Source organism: Symphalangus syndactylus, chromosome 4, assembly GCF_028878055.3.
Source record: "Symphalangus syndactylus isolate Jambi chromosome 4, NHGRI_mSymSyn1-v2.1_pri, whole genome shotgun sequence".
Taxonomy (NCBI): Eukaryota; Metazoa; Chordata; class Mammalia; order Primates; family Hylobatidae; genus Symphalangus; species Symphalangus syndactylus.
The window spans coordinates 124,188,013-124,209,775 of record NC_072426.2 but is presented as its reverse complement, the minus strand read 5'-3'; the positions used below and the strand labels follow the sequence as shown (position 1 = coordinate 124,209,775).

At 36.2% G+C, this 21,763-nt stretch overlaps 1 protein-coding gene across 6 annotated transcripts in view; it reads left to right on the top strand.

The window, feature by feature from the left end:
• LRBA (LPS responsive beige-like anchor protein) overlaps positions 1-21,763 on the top strand; it is a 786,161-nt gene that overhangs the window by 113,882 nt on the left and 650,516 nt on the right. For all 6 annotated transcript variants that reach the window (XM_055276087.2, XM_063638262.1, XM_055276088.2 and 3 more), the window contains exons 14-17: positions 4,282-4,450; positions 6,958-7,037; positions 8,314-8,376; positions 11,600-11,697. In XM_055276087.2, coding sequence (XP_055132062.1) covers positions 4,282-4,450; positions 6,958-7,037; positions 8,314-8,376; positions 11,600-11,697 — 410 coding nt within the window. The remainder of the gene's footprint in view (positions 1-4,281; positions 4,451-6,957; positions 7,038-8,313; positions 8,377-11,599; positions 11,698-21,763) is intronic.

Sequence of the window (21,763 nt, the reverse complement as noted above, 5' to 3'; positions counted from 1 at the left end):
TAGTTTCCTAGTATTATTATACCCTATTTCTTATCTTCTACTTTTTAGTAACTTTCCTCAATTTCCTTTTTAGAATTTGCAGTTGAGTTGATAATATTAGCATTTTCTCCTGTTTTAGCCATCTGCTTTATGTATCCACAAGGGGTTTTATCTGCTTTTTATTGTAAAGACAGTCATAAAAAAGGGCAGATCCAAATTTTGTTTGACTTGAAGGTCAAATGTTTATCACGTGGGAAATTTTTTAAGAATAATAATACAATATAATGCATACAAAATTAGGTTTAGGGTCTTGGAAGAAACATTTATAGATCAGTGGTCATAAAGTTTAAGCTTTATCAGCTTCATGGTCAATCCCCCTCTGGTTAAAAGTTGGTCTGGATGTGTGGATGTGAAAAGCTTTGCTTTTGGAAAAGGGAGCTACCAGCGATTTATAATTTCCATTTATCTTAGATCTGCTCAGAGACCATCTTTTTAATGACCTAGCAGGAGAGATGAATTTTCTTGTCTACCGTGGTTCTTCGTTTACTCAACAAATATTTGTTGAGTGACTACTTTATGGTGGGCACTGTGGATATGGTGATGAGCAAGATAGACTTGATACTTGCCCTCACAGAATTTAGATTTAGTGAGAAAGACAGATGTTAACACACAATTTGTGTGGCTATTGGAGTACATAATGAGTGAATGAGGGAAGGTTTATTCATAATTAGCATATGAGTAATCTTGAGGTCTTTCATTCATCTCTATATGTTGCTACTAAATTGTTTACTTATTTTTTTGACACAGGGTCTCACTGTGTCACTAAGGCAGGATTTCAGCTCACTGTAACCTCCGCCTCCCCAGCTCAGGTGATCCTCCCATCTCAGCCTCCTGAGTAGTTGGGACTGAAGCTGTGTACCGCCACACACAGCTAATTTTTGTATTTTTTTGTAGAGATGATGTTTTGCCATGTTGCCCAGGCTGGTCTCGAACTCCTGGGCTCAAGTGATCCACCTGCCTCAGCCCCCCAGAGTGCTGGGATCACAGGTGTGAGCCATCAGACCCGGCCTCTGTTCATTTTTTATTTTACCACAGTATCATTCTCAATAGACTGACTTTCTCCAGTTTTCCATTTCTTTGTCTAACTTATCACTATTCTGCCAGAATTCTAACATGTTCTTTTCACGGCCATGGCTCAGTGCGACCTCGAACTCCTGAGCTCAATCAGTCCTCCTTCCTCAGCCTCCTGAGTAGCTGATACTGCTGGTGTGTGCCACCATTCCCAGCTAACTTTTTAAATTTTTTTATAGAGACTAGGGTCTTGCTTTGTTGTTTAGGCTGATCTCAAACTTCCGGCCTCAAGCAGTCTTCCTCTCTCAGCCCCAGAAAGTGTTGGGATTACAGTCTTGAGCTACCAAGCCCAACCCAATATTTTCCTAACATATGACTCTTATCATTTCTTAGCCCCAGAAGTTTTAATGGTTTCCCATTGTTCTCAGAATGAAGTAGTCCTTTATCTAAGGACTTCATGTCAATTCTTATTTCTAGATTTTCTAGCTTAAAAATGGAAATATCCTCAGTGGATAGGGAGGTACCAAAGGGTTTCCCTACAGTGGTGGTTCTCAGTCTTGACTGCTGATAGAATCAGTTGGCGTAGGTTTTTAAAAACAAACAAAAATAGAATCCCACCACTTCCTCTGCAGATTCTGATTTCATCAATCTGGTGTTATCAGTGGAGGGCGTCCAGGTTCTTGGTGTCTTGAACAAAGAATTGGATAAAATGCACGAAGCAAGGAAGAATGAAGAAAAGCAGAAATTTATTGAAAATGAAAGTACACTCCACAGTGTGGGAGCAGGCCTGAGCATAGGGGCTCAAGAGCCCCGTTACAGAATTTTCTGGGATTTAAATTACCTCTAGAGGTTTCCATTGGTTGCTTGGTGTATGCCTTATGTAAATGAAGAGGATGCAGTAAAGTTACAAAGTCATTTACTCGGTGTATGCCCTATGTAAATGGAGAGGATATTTCCTGTCATAGCTGTAGTGTTTCCATTTGATTTAGTTCTAGGAAGTCCTTAGGTTCGCTGCCTGCAGACCCTATTCTCCTGCCTCACTGGGATGGGACTCAGGCATCAGCATTAAAAAAAAAAAGAAAAGTTTTCCAGTTATTTTAATGGGCAGTCAAGATTGAGAACTGTTGTTCTAACTCTAGGGAAACCTTTATTTCAACCATCATTTTTCTTGCTTGAAATTTCCTTTTGTATTCTGTCTGTCTATTCTACTACTCATCTTCAAAGCCTATCTTAATGCCTACTTTATTAGTGAAGCTTTTCTTTACTATTTCAGTTTATCCTATAATAATTTATCTGTCCTCTGAATAATATTTCATAACTCTATGTCACTCAATTACATATTGCTTCACGACTTTTTTCATGTTTTGGTAGGCATATTTATTATCTTTGATTTGTTTTGCTTAAATATAAGTGTATTTTTTTTATCTTTTCAACTGTGTTTCAGCTACTTAGGGACAGCACACGTGCCATTGTATTTCCATGATACAGTGTTATGCATGTAGTTAGATGTAAATATTTGCTAAGGGACTGAAATAACATGGTTAAGAATTTGAGCCATGTGATATTATCTCAATGACAAGTGGATTGGGCCTATCAATTTGAACAGCAGTAGCTACATCAAAATAACATTTTGCAGCAAATCAGTAGATCACAATGTATATGTATGTGTATAGATACATATATGGTTTTGTGAATTACAGTGATCTTCCAAGCCCTGCTTTTAAGTGGTTCAGAACCTGCCACTTTTTACCATGTTAGATTTATTCATTGACACTTTAATTCATTTAGCCTTGATTGTTTATTTGTAGGGCACCTGGAAGATAGGTACCTACTTTTTGCTCTCTAAAGAAATCCCTAGGTGACATTGAGGTACCTTGCAGGTTTGAAAAGGAAAATGCCCTCATTGTCCAGGAAGGTAACATAAATGTTCAATTATAAATGATCAGTAGTTTGGTCTATGGTCAAGGGAAGAATATATATCTTATACTTACAGTTGTTCAGCTTATAAAATATACCCTCTAGCAATAAAATGAAAAATTCCTGATTTCAACATGAGAGTAGAGCAAAAGCAGTCGTTATTTTTGCTGCTGTAAGTAATGGAGTATACTTGATGAGTTTCAGACCCATAATTTCACTGAAAAAAAAAATTTCTTTTTTTTGAGGCAGGGTCTCACTCTGTCGCCCAGGCTGGAGTGCAGTGGCGCTATCTTGGCTTACTGCAGTCTCTACTTCCTGGGTTCAAGCCATTCTCTTGCCTCAGTCTCCTGAGTACCTGGGACTACAGGTGTGCACCACCACGCCCGGCTAATTTTTGTATTTTTTGGTAGAGACGAAGTTTCACGATGTTGGCCAGGCTGGTTTTAAACTCCTGACCTCAAGTGATCTGCCCGCCTCAGCCTCCTAACGTGCTGAAATTACAGGCGTGAACCACCGGGGTGGGCCAATTTTTTGTTAAGATGAAATGTGCAGTGGTGGGGTAGCACTTGTATTATTTCTTTCTCTTACATGTGAAGAGGAGATATTTTGAAGTTAATATAAACATATATAACTTCTTATATTTTTTAGACTATTTACTTATCAGTGAGATTAGTAGAATCCTTTCCTAATTGGGGGACATGATATACATGTTGAGAGATTATAATGTTATGATTAAAATGCTAGATTGGAATGTTTCTTGTAATGAGCTACCGTAACAGAATTCTGTTTTTCTAATATTCTTCAAGGTAAGCTCTATATCTTTTTCTGTGGTTTTCTTTCTTTTAGTTTTGTTCTATTTATTTTTTCCTTTTGAGTTACTAGTACTTTTTCTTTTGAGTCATTTCCGCTCCTGATTTTCTGTAAATGTTGTATTTGAAAGAAATTCTAGCTTTTTCAAACAACTATGCATAGATAGCATAAGTCTATTATAAAGAAGTTACACATGCTTAGGAATAATTGCTGGTTGCTAAATAGGAATCACAAAGTTATTTTCATAGAATAATGCAGCAAAAAGTTTCCATATTTGATAATGCTGCTGTAAAAGAAGAAATTACCTGGTTTGGTTTTATAAGGAGTATGTGTGCATGTGCTTGTGTGTCAATGAATATGTGTTATCTAACATGGATATTATTATCAGGCTCAGCATCTTACTTCTTGGAAGAAGCATGGGGACAATAAAACAGCCTGAAAGTGTTACTGGAAACAGATAAAATGCTGGTGGGGTTCTCTAAGTTCTTCATTTTTATTTTGTAGGTTCAACTGATGCTCTATACTTATCTGTCCACGGAATTCATTGGTACAGTCAACATATATAACACCATTCGGAGAGTTGGAACAGTGCTTCTCATCATGCACACGCTGAAGTACTACTACTGGGCAGTGAATCCTCAGGATCGAAGTGGTATCACCCCAAAAGGATTAGGTATATAATTTCTGTCTGTGTATTATTTTACACAAATGCAAATCAGGATTTAATTTTTCTTTTAACCAGTACTATCATATATTTGGGCAGTTTTTCTATATTCCATTATGGCAAAATTTTATTTTAATCTCATTGATAATGTTAATAGTTTGTCCTAAATTGTGGTTTCTAGAGTTTAATAACTTGCTACTTGTGTGGAAGAATACTACTTGTGCTGGTGTGAGTTGTTTGGGGAGCTAATATGACTAGGATGGTTGTTGTAAGGCACTGAAAATGCCAAGAAATTCTTAATTGGTTTTTAGTAGTTGATGCTGAGATGGATTGTCACAATGAGATTCTTTGAAAATGGTGTTTTGGGAATATGGTGGTTTCTTACAGAAGTAGGAGTTATCTGCTTCTCTTAAAGATATAATGAAATTACAAAATGTTAGTAATTATTATTTTTTGTTTTTGAGACGGAGTCTTGCTCTGTGGCCCAGGCTGGAGTGCAGTGGCGCAATCTCGGCTCACTGCAAGCTCCGCCTCCCGGGTTCACGCCATTCTCCTGCCTCAGCCTCTCCGAGTAGCTGGGACTACAGGCGCCCGCCACCACGCCCGGCTAATTTTTTTTGTATTTTTAGTAGAGACGAGGTTTCACCATGGTCTTGATCTCCTGACCTCGTGATCTGCCTGCCTCGGCCTCCCAAAGTGCTGGGATTACAAGCGTGAGCCACCGCGCCCGGCCTAGTAATTATTTTCTTACATAATGAGGACTAACTTGCTGAAAGGGTAATATTCATTCATCATGTCCGGCAGTTCATATAAGGGATCAAAAGTGGCTCTTTTGGTTGTAAGTATAGCAGTCTCCTTGGAACTGGCTTTCATCAAAAAGGGAGGTAATCAGCTCACATAAACTGGCAGTTCCAGATACAACTTGATACTGGTATTCTGAGTATGACCGTAGGACTGAATTTGTCTCACTGCATTTACCAGTTCTTCTGTGTTGGCTGTTTTCACATATTCGCTCTCTTTGTAGTAGCAAGCAGCCAGTCCACTTTCACATCCATAACAACTTAAATCTAGTGTAAGAGCATCTGCCTATATAAAGTATTTCCAGTGAAAGTCTCTTTTAGTCTCTGTTGCTCATTGGCTTTGATTGTATCATGTGCCCATTTCTGTGGTGGTAGTTGCTCTGATTGCTTAGAAATGGAGGCATCCCCTACCTTGAAAGACATTGTCTGAAAGTGAAGATGACTTCAGTCACTTGGTAAAAATTAAGAGCTGTTGCTTGAAATCAAGAAATAGATGCTGGAGAGTCAATAACATACATTCTGATTGCAGTAAGAGGCTTCGGTTGTTTAGTGATTTACAAAGATTTTCACATTTGCATACTACTTTTTATATCACTTTCAAAATAAGCTTGGTTTAGCCTCAGAGAATCTGGTATCTATAATTTAGCAAGCTATGAACTTTTTAAGCTGGCAAGGTTGTGGTACATCTAGAACCGGGTTAGAATTTTCTCATGACTATTTCATGGTGCTGTAGGTTTATCATGTACTGTCCTAGGTGCTAGTTTTGTATTCTCGCCTGCCTTTTATAACAGATTAGTGACCCTGGGAAAGTCTCATTCTTCAAATGAGAGAGCTGGACAAATTTTGTGATCCTGTTGTAACTCTAGTCTTATTATTATTATTTTTTTTGTCTAGGAATCATATGGAACAAATTTTAAACAATTTTCTTCCTATTTTCATTGATCTGTTCAAGGTCATGGTGGTCCTATGTTTTGGTGGTCTAAGAACTATCTGTAAATAGTGATTAGTGGGGGAAAAATTACAAAATATATGAGAAAACAAGTCCCTAACTTAGGATCTTAGAACAATGAGTATTTGGTTTCAAAAGCTTTCTACTTGGAAATTATATGTTTGAGACATGAAAATTGATTTAATGTGAGCCATGTGTGACCAAGGACTTTTCTAGGCAGAAAAGGAGATGTCAGAGGCAGTCAACATAATGTTTCCCTTCTTCATGAATGATATCGTGTGGTGAGGCATTCTTTTTGAGATTTTTGTATTAGCTTACATAATGGTAACAGTAGAAAAATTTTGTCATACTGAATTCACATATAATAATAATGTTGAAAGTTTAGATTTTCCTTTGTTTTTTTTCTTTGTAAACTTCTGTTACCTTACCAATACTCTCAGAGTCTTAAAATAAGTGTATTATTATTGAATACAAATTTTATTTGTTACCTCATATTTATGTTTTGGGCATTCTTTGACCTATTCAAAGTACAAACTTCTTCATTGTAGTTTCAACATAACCTGTTTGTATGTTTGAAATATCGTGTATACAGTGTGTGTAAGATTAAACACTTGTCTTTCTAGAGGCATAAAAGGTCATTCTGTAGGAGACCTACCTTTATGTTTCTTACAAACAAATGGAAAAGCTCTTGGGAATGAGAATTTTATACTTTGACAGCTTTGAGGTCCTTTAAATACTAAATGTGTATGTGTATATTTTTTTAAAAGATGGACCGCGACCTAATCAAAAAGAAATACTTTCTCTACGAGCATTCTTGTTGATGTTCATTAAGCAATTAGTGATGAAGGTGAGTTCACATTGCTTATTCCATAGCATACTGTGTATTGAAGGTTATAATTTCACATGAAATACAATCTTGGTTTTTTTATTCTTTGCTTGGTTACTATGGTTACACATTGGAAAATACTTTTGAAAGATGTTTCCATGTTTGTTTTGGTTTTTTTTTGGAGCCTATATGGATGTAAATTGTTGCAGAATTAGGGATTGGTAGTTGTAGTTTATGTTATATAAATTTCTTTAGTAGCTCAAGTGTGTTCACTCATTCAGCAAGTATTTACTATGTTTCTGTTAGTATTTGGTACTATACTCCTGAAGGAGGTTTCATTTTTAGCAAGCTCCTTGTAACTGATATTCAGATTTTGAGAAATAGTATTTCTGTATAAATGTACAGGTAGGTGTATGGGCCTTTAGAAGTGGTCACATTTTGTCCCTTTTCATTCTGTTACAGGTAAAGTAAAATTTAATATTCTAAAAAAGGCATTTTGGTTTTATAAGATAGCAATATATAAATGCAATTGTTACCAATGTTTTTTCAGTATTTTCCTATATGATTTTATAATGCTTTATTAGTTGTCACATAAGATTATGGCAAGTGAACCTAACTTTTAGTATACCTTTCAGATTCAGATACCTTATTTCCATGTATTAAAAAAAGTATCCTTTGAATTGTCTTTGTTTTGTTGCTCATTCCTGATGCATACTGTTTTTTGTTTTCCAATTTCTTTTCTTCTTGTGGTGTGTTGTTTTTTTAGATTGCAGCTTTTTTAGTGATTAATATACTGATAGAGTAAGTTGAAAATTTTCATAATGAGCTCATATTTAAAAGCGCAGTGTGTTTTTCTTTTCCCGAGTGAGATTACTATTTAATTTTTAGGTACTTGACATTTTAACTTGATAATTTCAGAAACTGTTCATTGTATTCTCCACATTTAACTTCAGTCGAAAAGATGTTTCTGTATTTAGAGGAGTAGGTGTGGATATTAGTTTTAAGTTATCATTACTTATTATTTTTGCTGACTTCAGGATTATGTAGCTTTAGTAAGTAGGCTATCATATTATATAAGGTGTTGAAAACAGGAAGCTGATGTTAATTGACCTCTACATGTTCTGGAGTACTGATGTCTTTAGTGCTTCCCCAAATTTTTGTTTTAAATTTAGATTCTCTATTACATTATATTTTTATATTTATAGTAGCTGATCGACTTGACAAATCTATGTGTATAATTTCTCTTTAAACATTTTTTTACATGTAAATGTAAGATACCTGTATTATGTTTTTGAAGGATTCTGGAGTAAAGGAAGATGAATTACAGGCCATTCTTAATTACCTACTGACTATGCATGAGGTAATATATGAATTTTATATTTTGAAATTTTAATTTTTGAAGCTACATTAGACTTTTTTAAAAGTAAAAATTTAAAGAAATCTTCAGTAATTATGTAACTGTAATGGGGAGTAAATGTGTCTACTTAGGAACTAAGCCCTAGCAATCTTTATTTAAATATTCTTTATTACCACAAGATGAATCTTGAGAATCATCATGAAAGGCTTTAAAAAGTACTAACATTAGATTTCATTGAATTAATAATAAAGTATACCAAAGCATACTTTCAGTGTATTTCCAGAAACCAGTGTAACAAATGAAAAAATAGATTACGAAAATGACTAAAAATGATTAGGTTTTAAAAATTCATAACACAATCTTCCTACTGACTTTACATGTTCAAATATTAAACAACTCATTTATAATGGTATTTAAAATTATGTGTTTGAAAAGGAGGTTGAAAATTAAATAGGTGCTGGAGAGGATGTGGAGAAATAGGAACACTTTTACACTGCTGGTGGGACTGTAAACTAGTTCAACCATTGTGGAAGTCGGTGTGGCGATTCCTCAGGGATCTAGAACTAGAAATACCATTTGACCCAGCCATCCCATTACTGGGTATATACCCAAAGGATTATAAATCATGCTACCATAAAGACACATGCACACGTATGTTTATTGCGGCACTATTCACAATAGCAAAGACTTGGAACCAACCCAAATGTCCAACAATGATAGACTGTATTAAGAAAATATGGCACATATACACCATGGAATACTATGCAGCCATAAAAAATGATGAGTTCATGTCCTTTTTAGGGACATGGATGAAGCTGAAAACCATCATTCTCAGCAAACTGTCGCAAAGACAAAAAACCAAACACCGCATATTCTCACTCATAGGTGGGAATTGAACAATGAGAACACATGGACACAGGAAGGGGAACATCACACTCTGGGGCCTGTTGTGGGGTGGGGGGAGGAGGGAGGGATAGCATTAGGAGATACACCTAATGTTAAATGACCGAGTTGATGGGTGCAGCACACCAACACGGCACATGTATACATATGTAACAAACCTGCACGTTGTGTACATGTACCTTAAAACTTAAAGTGTAATTAAAAAAAAAAAGAAAATTAAATAGGTTGAAATATCTGTTTTTATTTTTTAGCACCAGGAAAATGCAATATATGTCAGTTGCAATCTAACTAAATCATCTATTTTTAGTTAGATTTTTACCTATAATTAAAAAAACTTAGGAATTGATGGAATATAATATATCACAGCATTTTAAATGATAATTTATACTCCTATATTATAATTAATACCTTGTGAATTAATAAATATATTTTAGAATGAAGTAGTGCCTTCTTTAATTTTTAAATGAGGGATAATGATTGGATCTCTTTGTTAATTCAGATATAAAAGAATGGCTTAAATTTTGTGATTGAGTAATATTTGACTTAAAATCATTAATGATTATGATATTTTTTCCTCTTGAATAGGCAATTCTATTAATTTTTAGGTTTTTCTGACCAAATATAATATTTGAAGTTTTCAGGTGAATTTCATAGTGATCTATACATGTGATTTTGTTTTTATTAACCCTAAGGGACTGAATAAAGTACTTTATATGAGATAAACTGGAAGTCACAGTGATTCCTTATTGTTAGGAAAGTTTCAGGTCCTCTAAATAACACTTTGAAAGATTCAGTGTCCTAGCCCTAGATCATCTGTTTAACTTAATGAAAATTCGGTATACAAGTAGCTTCCACAGCAAAAATTCCAAAGCAGTGAAGGAAAACTAGAGTCAGGGCAACCAAGTTAACTAAACTCTGTTAGCTGTTTGCCTTTTCCTTTTGGGTCAGTATTGTCCAAGTTGGCTCTAATGATATGCATACATATTGGTATATGCACCAAAGGTAGTGAAGGATTTTCATGAAGTTTTTTTTGGGGTCTAGAACTCATTTCTTGTGCTGGTATTCTGTAAATGTTATCAAATACTACCACATATTAGTGGTATGTTGACAGAGTAAACATTTATGGTTATCTTTATCTTTATAGGGACAATAGATAATACTGTATATGAAAATGATCCAGTTATCATTTCCCACAAAGTGTTCTTTTAGAACTAGTTTCTGGAGAGTCACAGTGAATAAAATATTCCAGGTCAGATAAGTTTAAGAAATTATACATAATATCTTACCCCTACCACTACCACCAGATTTGCAACATTTAGTAGCATTTTAGAAGCTCTAATATATTTTTCTGTAATAAAGAATAACTCTTCCCCACAATTTCTTGATATATAAGCCTTCCTTAAAAAAAGTCATGTTGGATATACTATTTCTAAAGATTATGTTTTACAAAATCTTGATTCAGTATAACATAAAAGGTATTTTATTTCTTTGATGAAGAAATTGTTTCGAGGCTGGGCGTGGTGGCTCGCTCATGCCTGTAATCCCAGCACTTTGGAAGGCCAAGGCGGGTAGATCACGAAGTCAGGAGATCGAGACCATCCTGGCTAACACGGTGAAACCCCGTCTCTACTAAAAATACAAAAAATTAGCCAGGCGTGGTGGCGGGCGCCTGTAGTCCCAGCTACTCGGGAGGTTGAGGCAGGAGAATGGCATGAACCTGGGAGGCAGAGCTTGCAGTGAGTGGAGATTGTGCCACTGCACTCCAGCCTGGGCAACACAGCAAGACTCTGTCTCAAAAAAAACAAAAAAACAAAGAAATTGTATTGAGGTGAGGTGCAGTGACTCAACTGGTAATGCTAGCACTTTGGGATGCTGAGGTAGGCAGATCACTTAAGGCCAAGAGTTCGAGACCAGCCTGGCCAACGTGGTGAAACCTTGTCTCTACCAAAAATACGAAAATTAGCCAGATGTGGTGGTGCACACCTGTAGTCCTAGCTACTAGGGAGGCTATGCACAAGAATTGCTTCAACCTGGGAGGCAGAGGTTGCAGTGAGCTGAGATCACACCACTGTGCTCCAGCCTGAGTGAGAGAGCAAGACTCTGCCCCCACCACACACAAAAAGACATTATTTTGCTATTTTATGTATATTTGGAGTTACAGAGGTGAATGTGTACATTTAAAGAACATAATTTGTTAAAAATAAGTATATATCACACATGTCTACTTATATTTCTAATGTTGAAATTTCTATTTCAGAAGTATTTAATATTCAACTAAGTTGTTTTTTCCCCATTTAAAAAAAAATTTCTAAAATGATTATAGGATGACAATCTAATGGATGTCCTACAGCTGCTTGTTGCATTAATGTCAGAACACCCTAACTCTATGATTCCTGCTTTTGACCAAAGGAATGGGTTACGGTAAGAGTTAATATATCAAGAGTTTTTAATCTATTTCATATAAGGGATTAGTTTGGAAATATTTGAAAGCTTCTTAAATATGAAAAGGATTATTTAAACTTACATATGAAATGAGTTTATAGCATGAAATGAGTTAAGATTTAAGACCCATTTATAATCATGCATTTTTTCAATGAATCTTTAATTATAGAGGCTGTGTTACTATTTGTTACTATTTATTTGTGAAGACAGATAAATGATTCCAGTATTTTGTATGGTGAGTGCTATTATAGAGCTACTGTATTGTTGACTTCTTTAGCAGAATTATCTTTAGGTCCTAGAATAGCGTTAAAAATAGTGTTCAATTGAAATCCAAGACAAGCTCTCTATCCTTCCTTTAAAATGTCACTTCCTCCACCTCCCACTTCTGACTCAACATTGTATTAGTGTGCTTAGGCTGCCATAATCAAATACCATCGATTGGATGGCTTACACAACAAAAATTTGTTTCTCACAGTTCTGGAGGTGAGAAGTCCAAGATCAAGATGCCAGTTGGGTTGGTGTTTGGTGAAGACTCTCCTCTTGGGTTGCCTACATCCTCTTCCTTGCTGTGTTCTCATGTAGCAGAGAGAGAAAGACAGCATGAGTGAGCTCTCTGGTGTCTCTTCTTACAATGACGTTACTCCTGTTGGATTAGGGACCCACTCTTACGACCGCGTTTAACCTTAATTACTTCCTTTAGAGGCTCCCTCTCCAAATACTAATGATAGGGCTTCAACATAAGAATTTTGGGTGTATGCAATCATTTGGTCCATAATAGTCATCAACAAGAAGAACCTCTGTTTTACATATAAGGAAGTTTAAAATCTTGTTTAATGAGAAAGTGGGCAACAAAAGTTTAGCAACTAGTTTTGCTTAATCATCAGCTACAGAAACTAATTTAATTATCTAGTTATAAAAATTCACATAGGGATTTTGTTTGTTTGTTTTTGAGACAGGTCTCACTCTGTCACCCAGACTGGAGTGCAGTGGTATGATCACGGGTCACTGCAGCCTTGACCTCCTGGGCTCAAGGGATCCTCCTTCCTCAGTCTCCTGAGTAGCTGGGACTACAGGCGTGTGCCACCATGCCCAGCTTATTTTTAACAATTTTTGTAGAGACAAAGTCTCACCATGTTGCCTAGGCTGGTCTTGAACTCCTAGGCTCAAACGCACATTGATCTTCTATTACAGATTCTTTATTTGGTATTTTTTAATGCTCATTCTCTATAAGATAAAAAGTGTCTTTATTTATTATACTTAAGGGATTTGTTTTCAGAGTTCTCCAGGGAAACAGAACCAATAGTGTGTATGTGTGTGTGCGTGTGCGTGCACACACGCATGAGAGAGATTTATTTTAAACAATTGTTTTACACAATTGTGGAGGCTGGCAAATCCAAAATCCATAGGATAGGCAGGCTGACTGGAGACCCAGGGAAGGGTTGATGTTGCAGTTCAAGTCCAAAGACAGTCTGCTGACTGAATTTTCTCTTTCTCCAAGGCAGTTAGGCTTTTTTCTCTTAGGCTTTCAACTGGATAAGGTCCACATACAAAAAATCTGCTTATTTAAATGTTAATCTCATCCAAAAAATACCTTCAAAGAAACATCTAGAAAAATATTTGACCAAATATCTTGATACCATGGCCTAGCCCAGTTGACACATAAAGTTAAGCATTGTAAGAGGTAAATTTACAGTTTGTTATTTATTTATAGTTTTGCTGTCAAACAAAGTACTCTTTATTTTCCCTCACCACTGTCTAATAATTATTACTTTGAACAAGCTTGCTATGAACATTCATGTACAAGTATTTGTATGGACATATGTTTTCATTTATCTTGAGTATATACCATACTTAGGAATGTAATGGATAGGTCGTATGATACCCATATTAACACAAAACAAACAAGGCTTATAAATACTTGTTTGTTTCTTTGTACACATTTCCTAATAACTGAATTTCAGAAAAAGATTTAAGGTTTATGTAAAGGCTTGGCAGATTTTTTTCTTTTTGGTGCCAGAGTATCTAATTTTATAACCTTATTTTCTGTGGATATAACCTGTATTTGTGTGGATGTGCTTTAGTGTATTTTGTGATTTACTGTATAGGATTTTACTACTTTAAAAAAAAATTGCAAGATAGTATCGTAGACATTTAAAAACTAGTAAAAAGAATTATTCTATTGAAAGTCTGGGCAAGGAAAGTCTATACTTTATACTTTTAGTCTTAGTGTGTGAATTTTTGGTTCACAGCCTTATCTCAGTTTCACTACATGTGAGTAACTTTATTGTCCTTGTGACTAACTCATCTTTTTTTTTTTTTTTTGAGACAGAGTCTCGCTCTGTCGCCCAGGCTGGAGTGCAGTGGCGCAATCTCGGCTCACTGCAAGCTCCGCCTCCCGGGTTCACGCCATTCTCCTGCCTCAGCCTCTCCGAGTAGCTGGGACTCCAGGCGCCCGCCACCACGCCCGGCTAATTTTTTGTATTTTTGGTAGAGACGGGGTTTCACCGTGGTCTCGATCTCCTGACCTCGTGATCCACCCGCCTCGGCCTCCCAAAGTGCTGGGATTACAAGCGTGAGCCACTGCGCCCGGCTGACTAACTCATCTTAACATTCACATTTTATAATTTTTTAATTCCTTAACTTTGCTACCCTTACTACCATTCTTTGTAATTTATCCATTCCTATTTTAAAAACCTAGACCTTTTTATCACTGGCATGTTTCCGCATCATAAATTTTAAATTCCAATCTTACTCTTTAATCAAAACCATCTATCTCCTGTTTTTCTAATATCGCCCTTTCCAATGCTCTTCAGCCTCATAGTTACCTTCTGTCCTGTGATCTTGCTTTTTCTTATCCTAGTGTGTCATACTACATCTGCCATTGTTTACTTCCTTCTTAGCCTGGCTATTTGCTGGAAGTGGTTTCTAACAAAAACTCCTGTCTGCCCTTGTCCTGTTAGATTTGCTTTTGAGAATTCTGATCCTAGATTAGTCTAGGTAGGCACACTCTAAGCTAAACCTTGGCTTGTGGGGAAATGTCCTTCGGTGTTGTATGTTGAAACTGTTATAAATTCATGATCTACACTTTTATCATTGTTAAACATTTATTTATTCCTTCAGATACAATTCTAAATTTTTGCAACTCTTCCTAACTGTCCGCAGTGACAACCTCATCTACTTTATTAGAGCTATTAGGAGGGAATTATTTCAACTTCCATCTTTTTTCCCCAAAGGTGTATTTTAGAGCACATTCTTGTTTGCTTACTTCTAGTACAGTAGTAGTAGATAAGGTCTTCTTCCTGTTTATGGCTGCCCTTCCATTATTGCTCTTGATCATATTCATTTTTTTTTTCTATTTTATTTTTATTGCTTTCTTTTGCTGACTCTTCTATAATGGTTTGTCTTTATAAATAAAATTTTGTTGTGGCCCTGTCACTCTCATTCTTTTAAATATTGTCTATGGTTACTTTCCTGCTATAACCACAGCCACTCTCATTCTTTTAAATATTGCCTATGGTTACTTTCCTGTTATAACAACAGAGTCAAAGAGTTGTAACAGAGATGATATGGCCCATAAATTCTAAAACAGAGGTCCCCAGCCTTTTTGGCACCAGGGACTGGTTTTGTGGAAGCCAGTTTTTCCATAAACTGGGCTGGGGGGTAGTTTCAGGATGATTCATGTGCATTATATTTATCATTTGATTCTCATAGGGAACATGTAACCTAGATACCTCGTATGCACAGTTTACAATACGGTTCTACTCCTATGAGAATGTAATGCCACAGCTGATATGACAGGAGGCAGAGCTCAGGCAGTAATGCTTGCTGGCCTGGTGCTCACCGCCTGCTGTGTGGCCTGGTTCCCAGCTAATTTTTGTTGGCCAGGATGGTCTCGATCACCTGACCTCATGATCTGCCCACCTTGGCCTCCCAAAGTGAGGGGATTACAGGCAGGAGCCACTGTACCTGGCCCGCAAGTGTGTTTTGATGAGATTAACATTTAACCCATTTATGCCAGAGGTTGCAAATATTTTTTTGTGGAAAATCAGACCTTGGCAATGACCTTGAGCAGTAGGATATAAGTAACTCCCACAAGCTTAGTGTTCCAATAATGGAACACTAGGCATAAATAGGTTAAATTGGTGGACTTTGAGTAAAACAGATTATCCACTGTAATATGTGTGGACCTCATCTAATCAGTTGAAGGCCTTAATAAAACAAAGTCTGACCTGCCCCAGGGATGAAGGAAATTAGGCTGGCTGACTGCCTTTGTACTGAGAATATAGTTCTTTCCTACATCTTTAGCTTGCTGGTCTACTCTTCTGAGTTGAGACATACCAAGCCTCCATAATTGCATGAATAAACTTCTTGAAATCAATCTCTGTCTCTCTCTCTATCTGCACATCCTCTTGGTTCTGTTTCTCTGGAAAAACCTGGCTAATACACACAGAATAGTTGTAGGTTTTATTTATTTTAATCCAGTCTGACAAAGTCAGGTTTTTTCCAGTATGTTTAGACCATTTATGTTTAATGTAATTATTGATATTGTAATTATTTTCATCTACCATTTTATTTGTTTTCTGTTTATCCCAGTATAATATATTCCTTGTTTCTCTTTTTCTATGTTGTTTTTATTTGATTTTTAAAAATATTCTCAAAATTTATATTTTGAATTTCGAGTTTATTTCTTTGTGTAACTTTTTTGGTGGTTGCTGTAGAGATGCCAGTGTATGTAATTTCACAGTCTACCTAGTGTTAATATTTTACCTCTTCAAATAAAGTATAGAACCCTTGGAACTGCTCAGATCCCTTTAACTGCCACAATTGTCCTTATTATGTCTGCATATACATAAGCGCCTCCAGACAGTTAATAAGTTTTACTTTCACTAGTTATATATAGCTTAAAGTTTTACTTTCACTAGTTATATATAGCTTAAAGAATTTAAGAGAGAAAAAAGTTTCTACTTTTTTCCAGGTATTTACAATTTCTTTTGCTCTTCCTTTGTTCTTGAAGAACTTCCTTTAGAAGAACTTCTGCTGAACAAGAACTTGAGCAGTTTTGACAGAAACAATTTTTAATTATTTCTTCTGAAAATATATTTATTTGGCCTTCACTCTCCAAGGATATTTTTGTTGTATGTAGAATTCTGTTTGTAATCGTTTTTTTCCTTGCCTTTTTCCTTTCCTTTCTTTCCTGTGTTTTTCTTCTGTTGGCTGGTGTCCATGGTTTCTAATGAGAAATCTGTAGTTATTGAAATCTTTGTTTGTTAAATATAGTGTGCTAGATTTCTGCACTTGCTTTCAAGCGTTTTCTTTAGGTTTTTGTTTTTTAGAATTGGGGTCTTACTATGTTGCCCAGGAACTCCTGGGCTTAAGCAGTTCTCTTGCCTCAGTCTCCTCAGTAGCTGGGACTACAGGCACACTTGACTGCATCCACCTCTCTCCTCCTCCTTTCATAGGTTCATTATGGTTTTCTTTGTGATTACTACCAAATTTGAGAAGTTCTAGGTTCTTTTTTTTTCTTTTTTTTTTTTTGAGACGGAGTCTTGCTCTGTTGCCCAGGTTGGAGTGCAGTGGCCCAATCTTGGCTCACTGCAAGCTCCGCCTCCTGGGTTCATGCCATTCTCCTGCCTCAGCCTCCTGAGTAGCTGCGACTACAGGCACCCGCCACCACGCCTGACTAATTTTTTTGTATTTTTAGTAGAGACAGGGTTTCACGGTATTAGCCAGGATGGTCTCGATCTCCTGACCATCTGCCCCGCCTTGGCCTCCCAAAGTGCTGGGATCACAGACGTGAGCCACCGCATCCGGCCCGTGAGCCACTGCTCCCGGCCGGTTCTTATTTTTTCAATTTTTGCTTCACTTATATCTTTCTCCTTTCACTTTGGGTCTTCAAAGAAATAAGTATTAGATCTTCTGATAGAGTCAGGCAACTCCTTAAGCATCTGTTTAGTTTGTTTCAGTCTTGTTTTTTTTTCAGATTGTAGTTTGTACATAGAAACTTGATATGTATAATAAACTTGATCTTCAAATTTATGGACTTTTTCTTTGTGTTTTAAATTTTGATATTGAACCCATCTCATGCATATTTTGTTTCAGATAGTATGCATTTCAAGTCTAAAATTTCAATATGGTTCATTTTTATGCTTTCATTTTTGGATGAGAACTATTTTCTTTAATATTTTAAATCGACAATAATTGTACATATTATATGCAATATTGTGATATATTAATGCATGCATATAATGTATAATATTCAAATCAGGGTAGTTAGCATCTCCATCACCTCAAACATCTATTATTTCTTCTTGGAGAACTTTTTCAATTCATTTAGACTTTGTTAGCCTTTATTTTCTAAAGCATAATTATAGTATCTCCTTTCAAGTCTTTGTGTGATAAGTCCAACATTTTGCTCATCTCATTGACATCTGTTGTTTGTGTTTTCCTATGAGAAACAATCACATTTTCTTGGCTCTTTGTATGTTGCGTAATCTTCTAATGTGTCCTGAACATTGTGGGTCCTGGATACATTAGAGCATAACTCTGGGCCCTGTTATAATCCTCTAACACATGTTTTGTTGTTGTTGTTTAGCAAATAGACAACCTGGTAAGGGTCAGGCTGCAAGTTCCACCTCTTCTCTGTGCAGGATGGTTCCAGTGTCCCTTCATTTTTCAAACCTCTCTTACCCTACTTTGAGTTTTCTTTCATTCTTTCTTTTTTCCCCTTCGATCCAGGGAGACAGACTAGTTTGCCTTGTATTTTCCTCACATACATATGCTTCATTCAGGAATTAGGCTGAGAATTGGATGGTAATTAAATTTAGAAAGGTGTCTATTCTGGTTTGGGTTTGTCCCACACCCATGCATCTCTTGGGTGAGTTTGGGGTTATTGCAGGTTTTTACACAGATTTAGAGAACCCTTTTCTCTTACTGTCTGCTATTTAGGATTCTTCCCCACACTTCTCCTATCTAGGACCTAATTTCTAGATTTCTCTAACTGGAAGCATAGTTTTTCTTAGAAATTTTGCCACCTGAGCTTCTGACATCCAGCCCTGAAACAGGGGCAGATTCAGAAGAGAGAAGAGAGAAAGGAAAAAAATGATTCTTCTATCCATATGAGTAATTCTCCAAGTTTTAACTCCCCTACACAATGCACCTGCTTTTGTTTAGTCTTCAGAGTACTTGGGAAGTTGATTTTTGTGTTTTTTTCCCTATAATTTTATTAATATTTGGGACAGAGAGACTTTATTGGGCTGACTCCATTTGGTTGGATCAAAATTCCCGTTGATTTTAGTTTTTTTTCTTAAAGGTTATCTTTTATTGGTGGTTTTATAGTATATTCTTTCATCTTGGTGGGCTTTATTATTTCTTACAAGGCATGTCTGCTAGCAATGAATTTTCTCAGTCTTTGTTCATCTCATAATACTTTTATTTGCTTCCATTTTTAGAGGATACTTATCCTGGATATAAAAACTTAAATTACAGTTTTCTGTTAGCACTTGACTGTCATCTCCCTGACCTGTGGGCTCCATTGTTTCTGATGAGATGACAGCAATGAATTGCATTGTTGTTGCTTTGTATGTCATCAGTTTTCTCTTGATGCTTTTAAGGTTTTTTTCATTGTCTTTGGATTTCAGCAGTTTGACTGTGGTTTGTTCAGTTGTGATTCACTTTTTATTTTTGAGACAGAGTCTCACTCTGTTGCCCAGGATGGAGTACAGTGGCATGGTCTTGGCTCACAACAGCCTCCGTCTCCCGGGTTCAGGCGATTCTCATGCCTCAGCCTCCCAAGTAGCTGGGACTACAGGCATGTACCACTGTGCTCAGCTAATTTTTGTATTTTTAGTAGAGATGGGGTTTCACTGTGTGGGTCAGGCTGGTCTCGAATGCCTGGCCCCAAATTATCCGCCCATCTCGGCCTCTCAAAGTGCTGGGATTTACAGGCATGAGCCACTGTGCCCGGCCTAGTCGTGACTCACTTTGTTACTTTCACTTCGGTGGTTTATTGAGTTTGAATCTGTAAGTAAATGTTTCGTCATTAAATTTTGGAAGATTTTATTCCTATTTCTTCAGATGTTTCTTTTCTGTGCCTTTTTTTTTTTTTTTTTTTGGAAGTCTTGCTACACCTATGTTGGAACACTGTATTGTCCTACAGTGTCTAAAGGTTGAATAATTTGTTTTCCCATTTTTTTCTCTGTTTTTTAGACTATATAATTTATATTGATTTATCTTTGAATTCACAAATTCTTTATTTGCCATCTGAGTCTCCTGTTGAATGCCTATAGTGAATTCCTTGATTTTTAAATGGTACTTTTTTGTCTCTAGAATTTCCATTTGGTCTTTTTATACTTTTTTGAGAACTCATTGTTAATCTGTTTCATTCAATTATTTGAACATACTATTTTTTCATTTATTGAATATAATTTATTACAAGTCCTTAAAAATATTTGCTGAATCTAACATTTGGACCTTACAAGTTATTTTTGATTATTGCTCTTTTACTGATTTATGGGTTATACTCTGTTTTTTTGCATATATAGTAATTTTTGTTGAAAACTGGGCAACTCTGGACTTTTTTTGTTTTTCTATGGTTGTTGGTTTTTGTTTTGTTTTAAATAATTTGCCTCATTTAGTTTGCAGATTGTGTTTTCTCCATGGTCTACAGCTCTGACTTTTCTCTGCCCAGGAAAAGTATTTTTACTTTTTCCTTTTTTCTTTCCATAGCACTCTTAGGGTTTTCCATGTTTCTATATATCTTAGAGTTCAGTCAATGATTTAGCTACAGGTTCTGATAAAATTCCTTCAGCCCTTAGGCCCACTGTGTTGATCTGTGTATTTTTAGGGATTGCATTCAAAGTTGTGGCTACTTACCTAGTCTCTTTTGCCTTTCCTTTTTCAGTTAGTGACCCAGGTGTCTCCTGGATATAGGTACTTTCTCAATCAGCTAGGTCTGTGTGGAGTACTTATCTCAATCTTTCTATGGTTCTCTCTTTTTTAATATCTGCCTACTAAATGTCTAACTGGTCTGCTGTTCACCCTGAATTGTGACTATATCTCTGATCTAGCAAAGCTGCTGGTTTATCCCATTGATTCGTAACCAAGTCTGCCACTTTTAGCTGGGGAACTGTGGTTTTCATTTCTTACCCTGAATAGGTTTGCCCTGTCTGAAAGCAACAGTGCTACTTTTTACTGCCAGCCCCCAAATGGTAAAACTACAGTTCTTACCAACTAAACTGGGGTGGTAATGACAGGAGTAGTCTCATCAACAAGGCCACTGACTCCTGATATTCTTAAATTTCTAGCAATTTCTCAAGAATAAATACTTTTCAGTGAAAATTTTTTTCGGTTTTATTCCTGTCTTTTTTTATGGAGGGAAAATGCCGACTTCCATGTTAGCATCATCATTCCCCCTATTTTGCTTTTATAGTATGTTTTAATTTTTGCTGCTTTCTCAGTCTTTTATTTATTACTGTGAAGAAATAAAAAATTTCTAATTTGGACTAGTATATAGAAATGTGAAGATTTAGTCCCATTTAAATTCAGTTCAGTTACTTAAAAAAACTGTGTAGAAATATTTATTAAATGTTTATATTATGTAGTTTAAAAATAATTTTTGAATGATGGATAGTTCCCTTCAATCTAATTGGAGTTCTTTGAAAGTATTCTTTGGGTCCAAAAATTCAGTATTTACATTTTTTAAATTTTGGATTTTTGTTTTTGATGATTTAAAAAGAGAGATGGTGGAAGGTCGGGTAGAGAGAAAATTCAAACTGGACATTGATACATAATTTCAGTACCTGTTTATGATTACCTTGGTACTTAGTATATAGTACCATAATTTTTTTGTTTTTTGAGACAGCGTCTCATTGTGTCGCCCAGGCTGGAGTGCAGTGGTGCAGTCTTGGCTCACTTCAACCTCCGCCTCCCAGGTTCAAGTGATTCTCCTGCCTCAGCCTCCTGAGTAGCTGGTATTATAGGCGCCCACCACCATGCCTGGCTAATTTTTGTAGAGACAGGGTTTCACCATGTTGCCCAAGCTGTTATT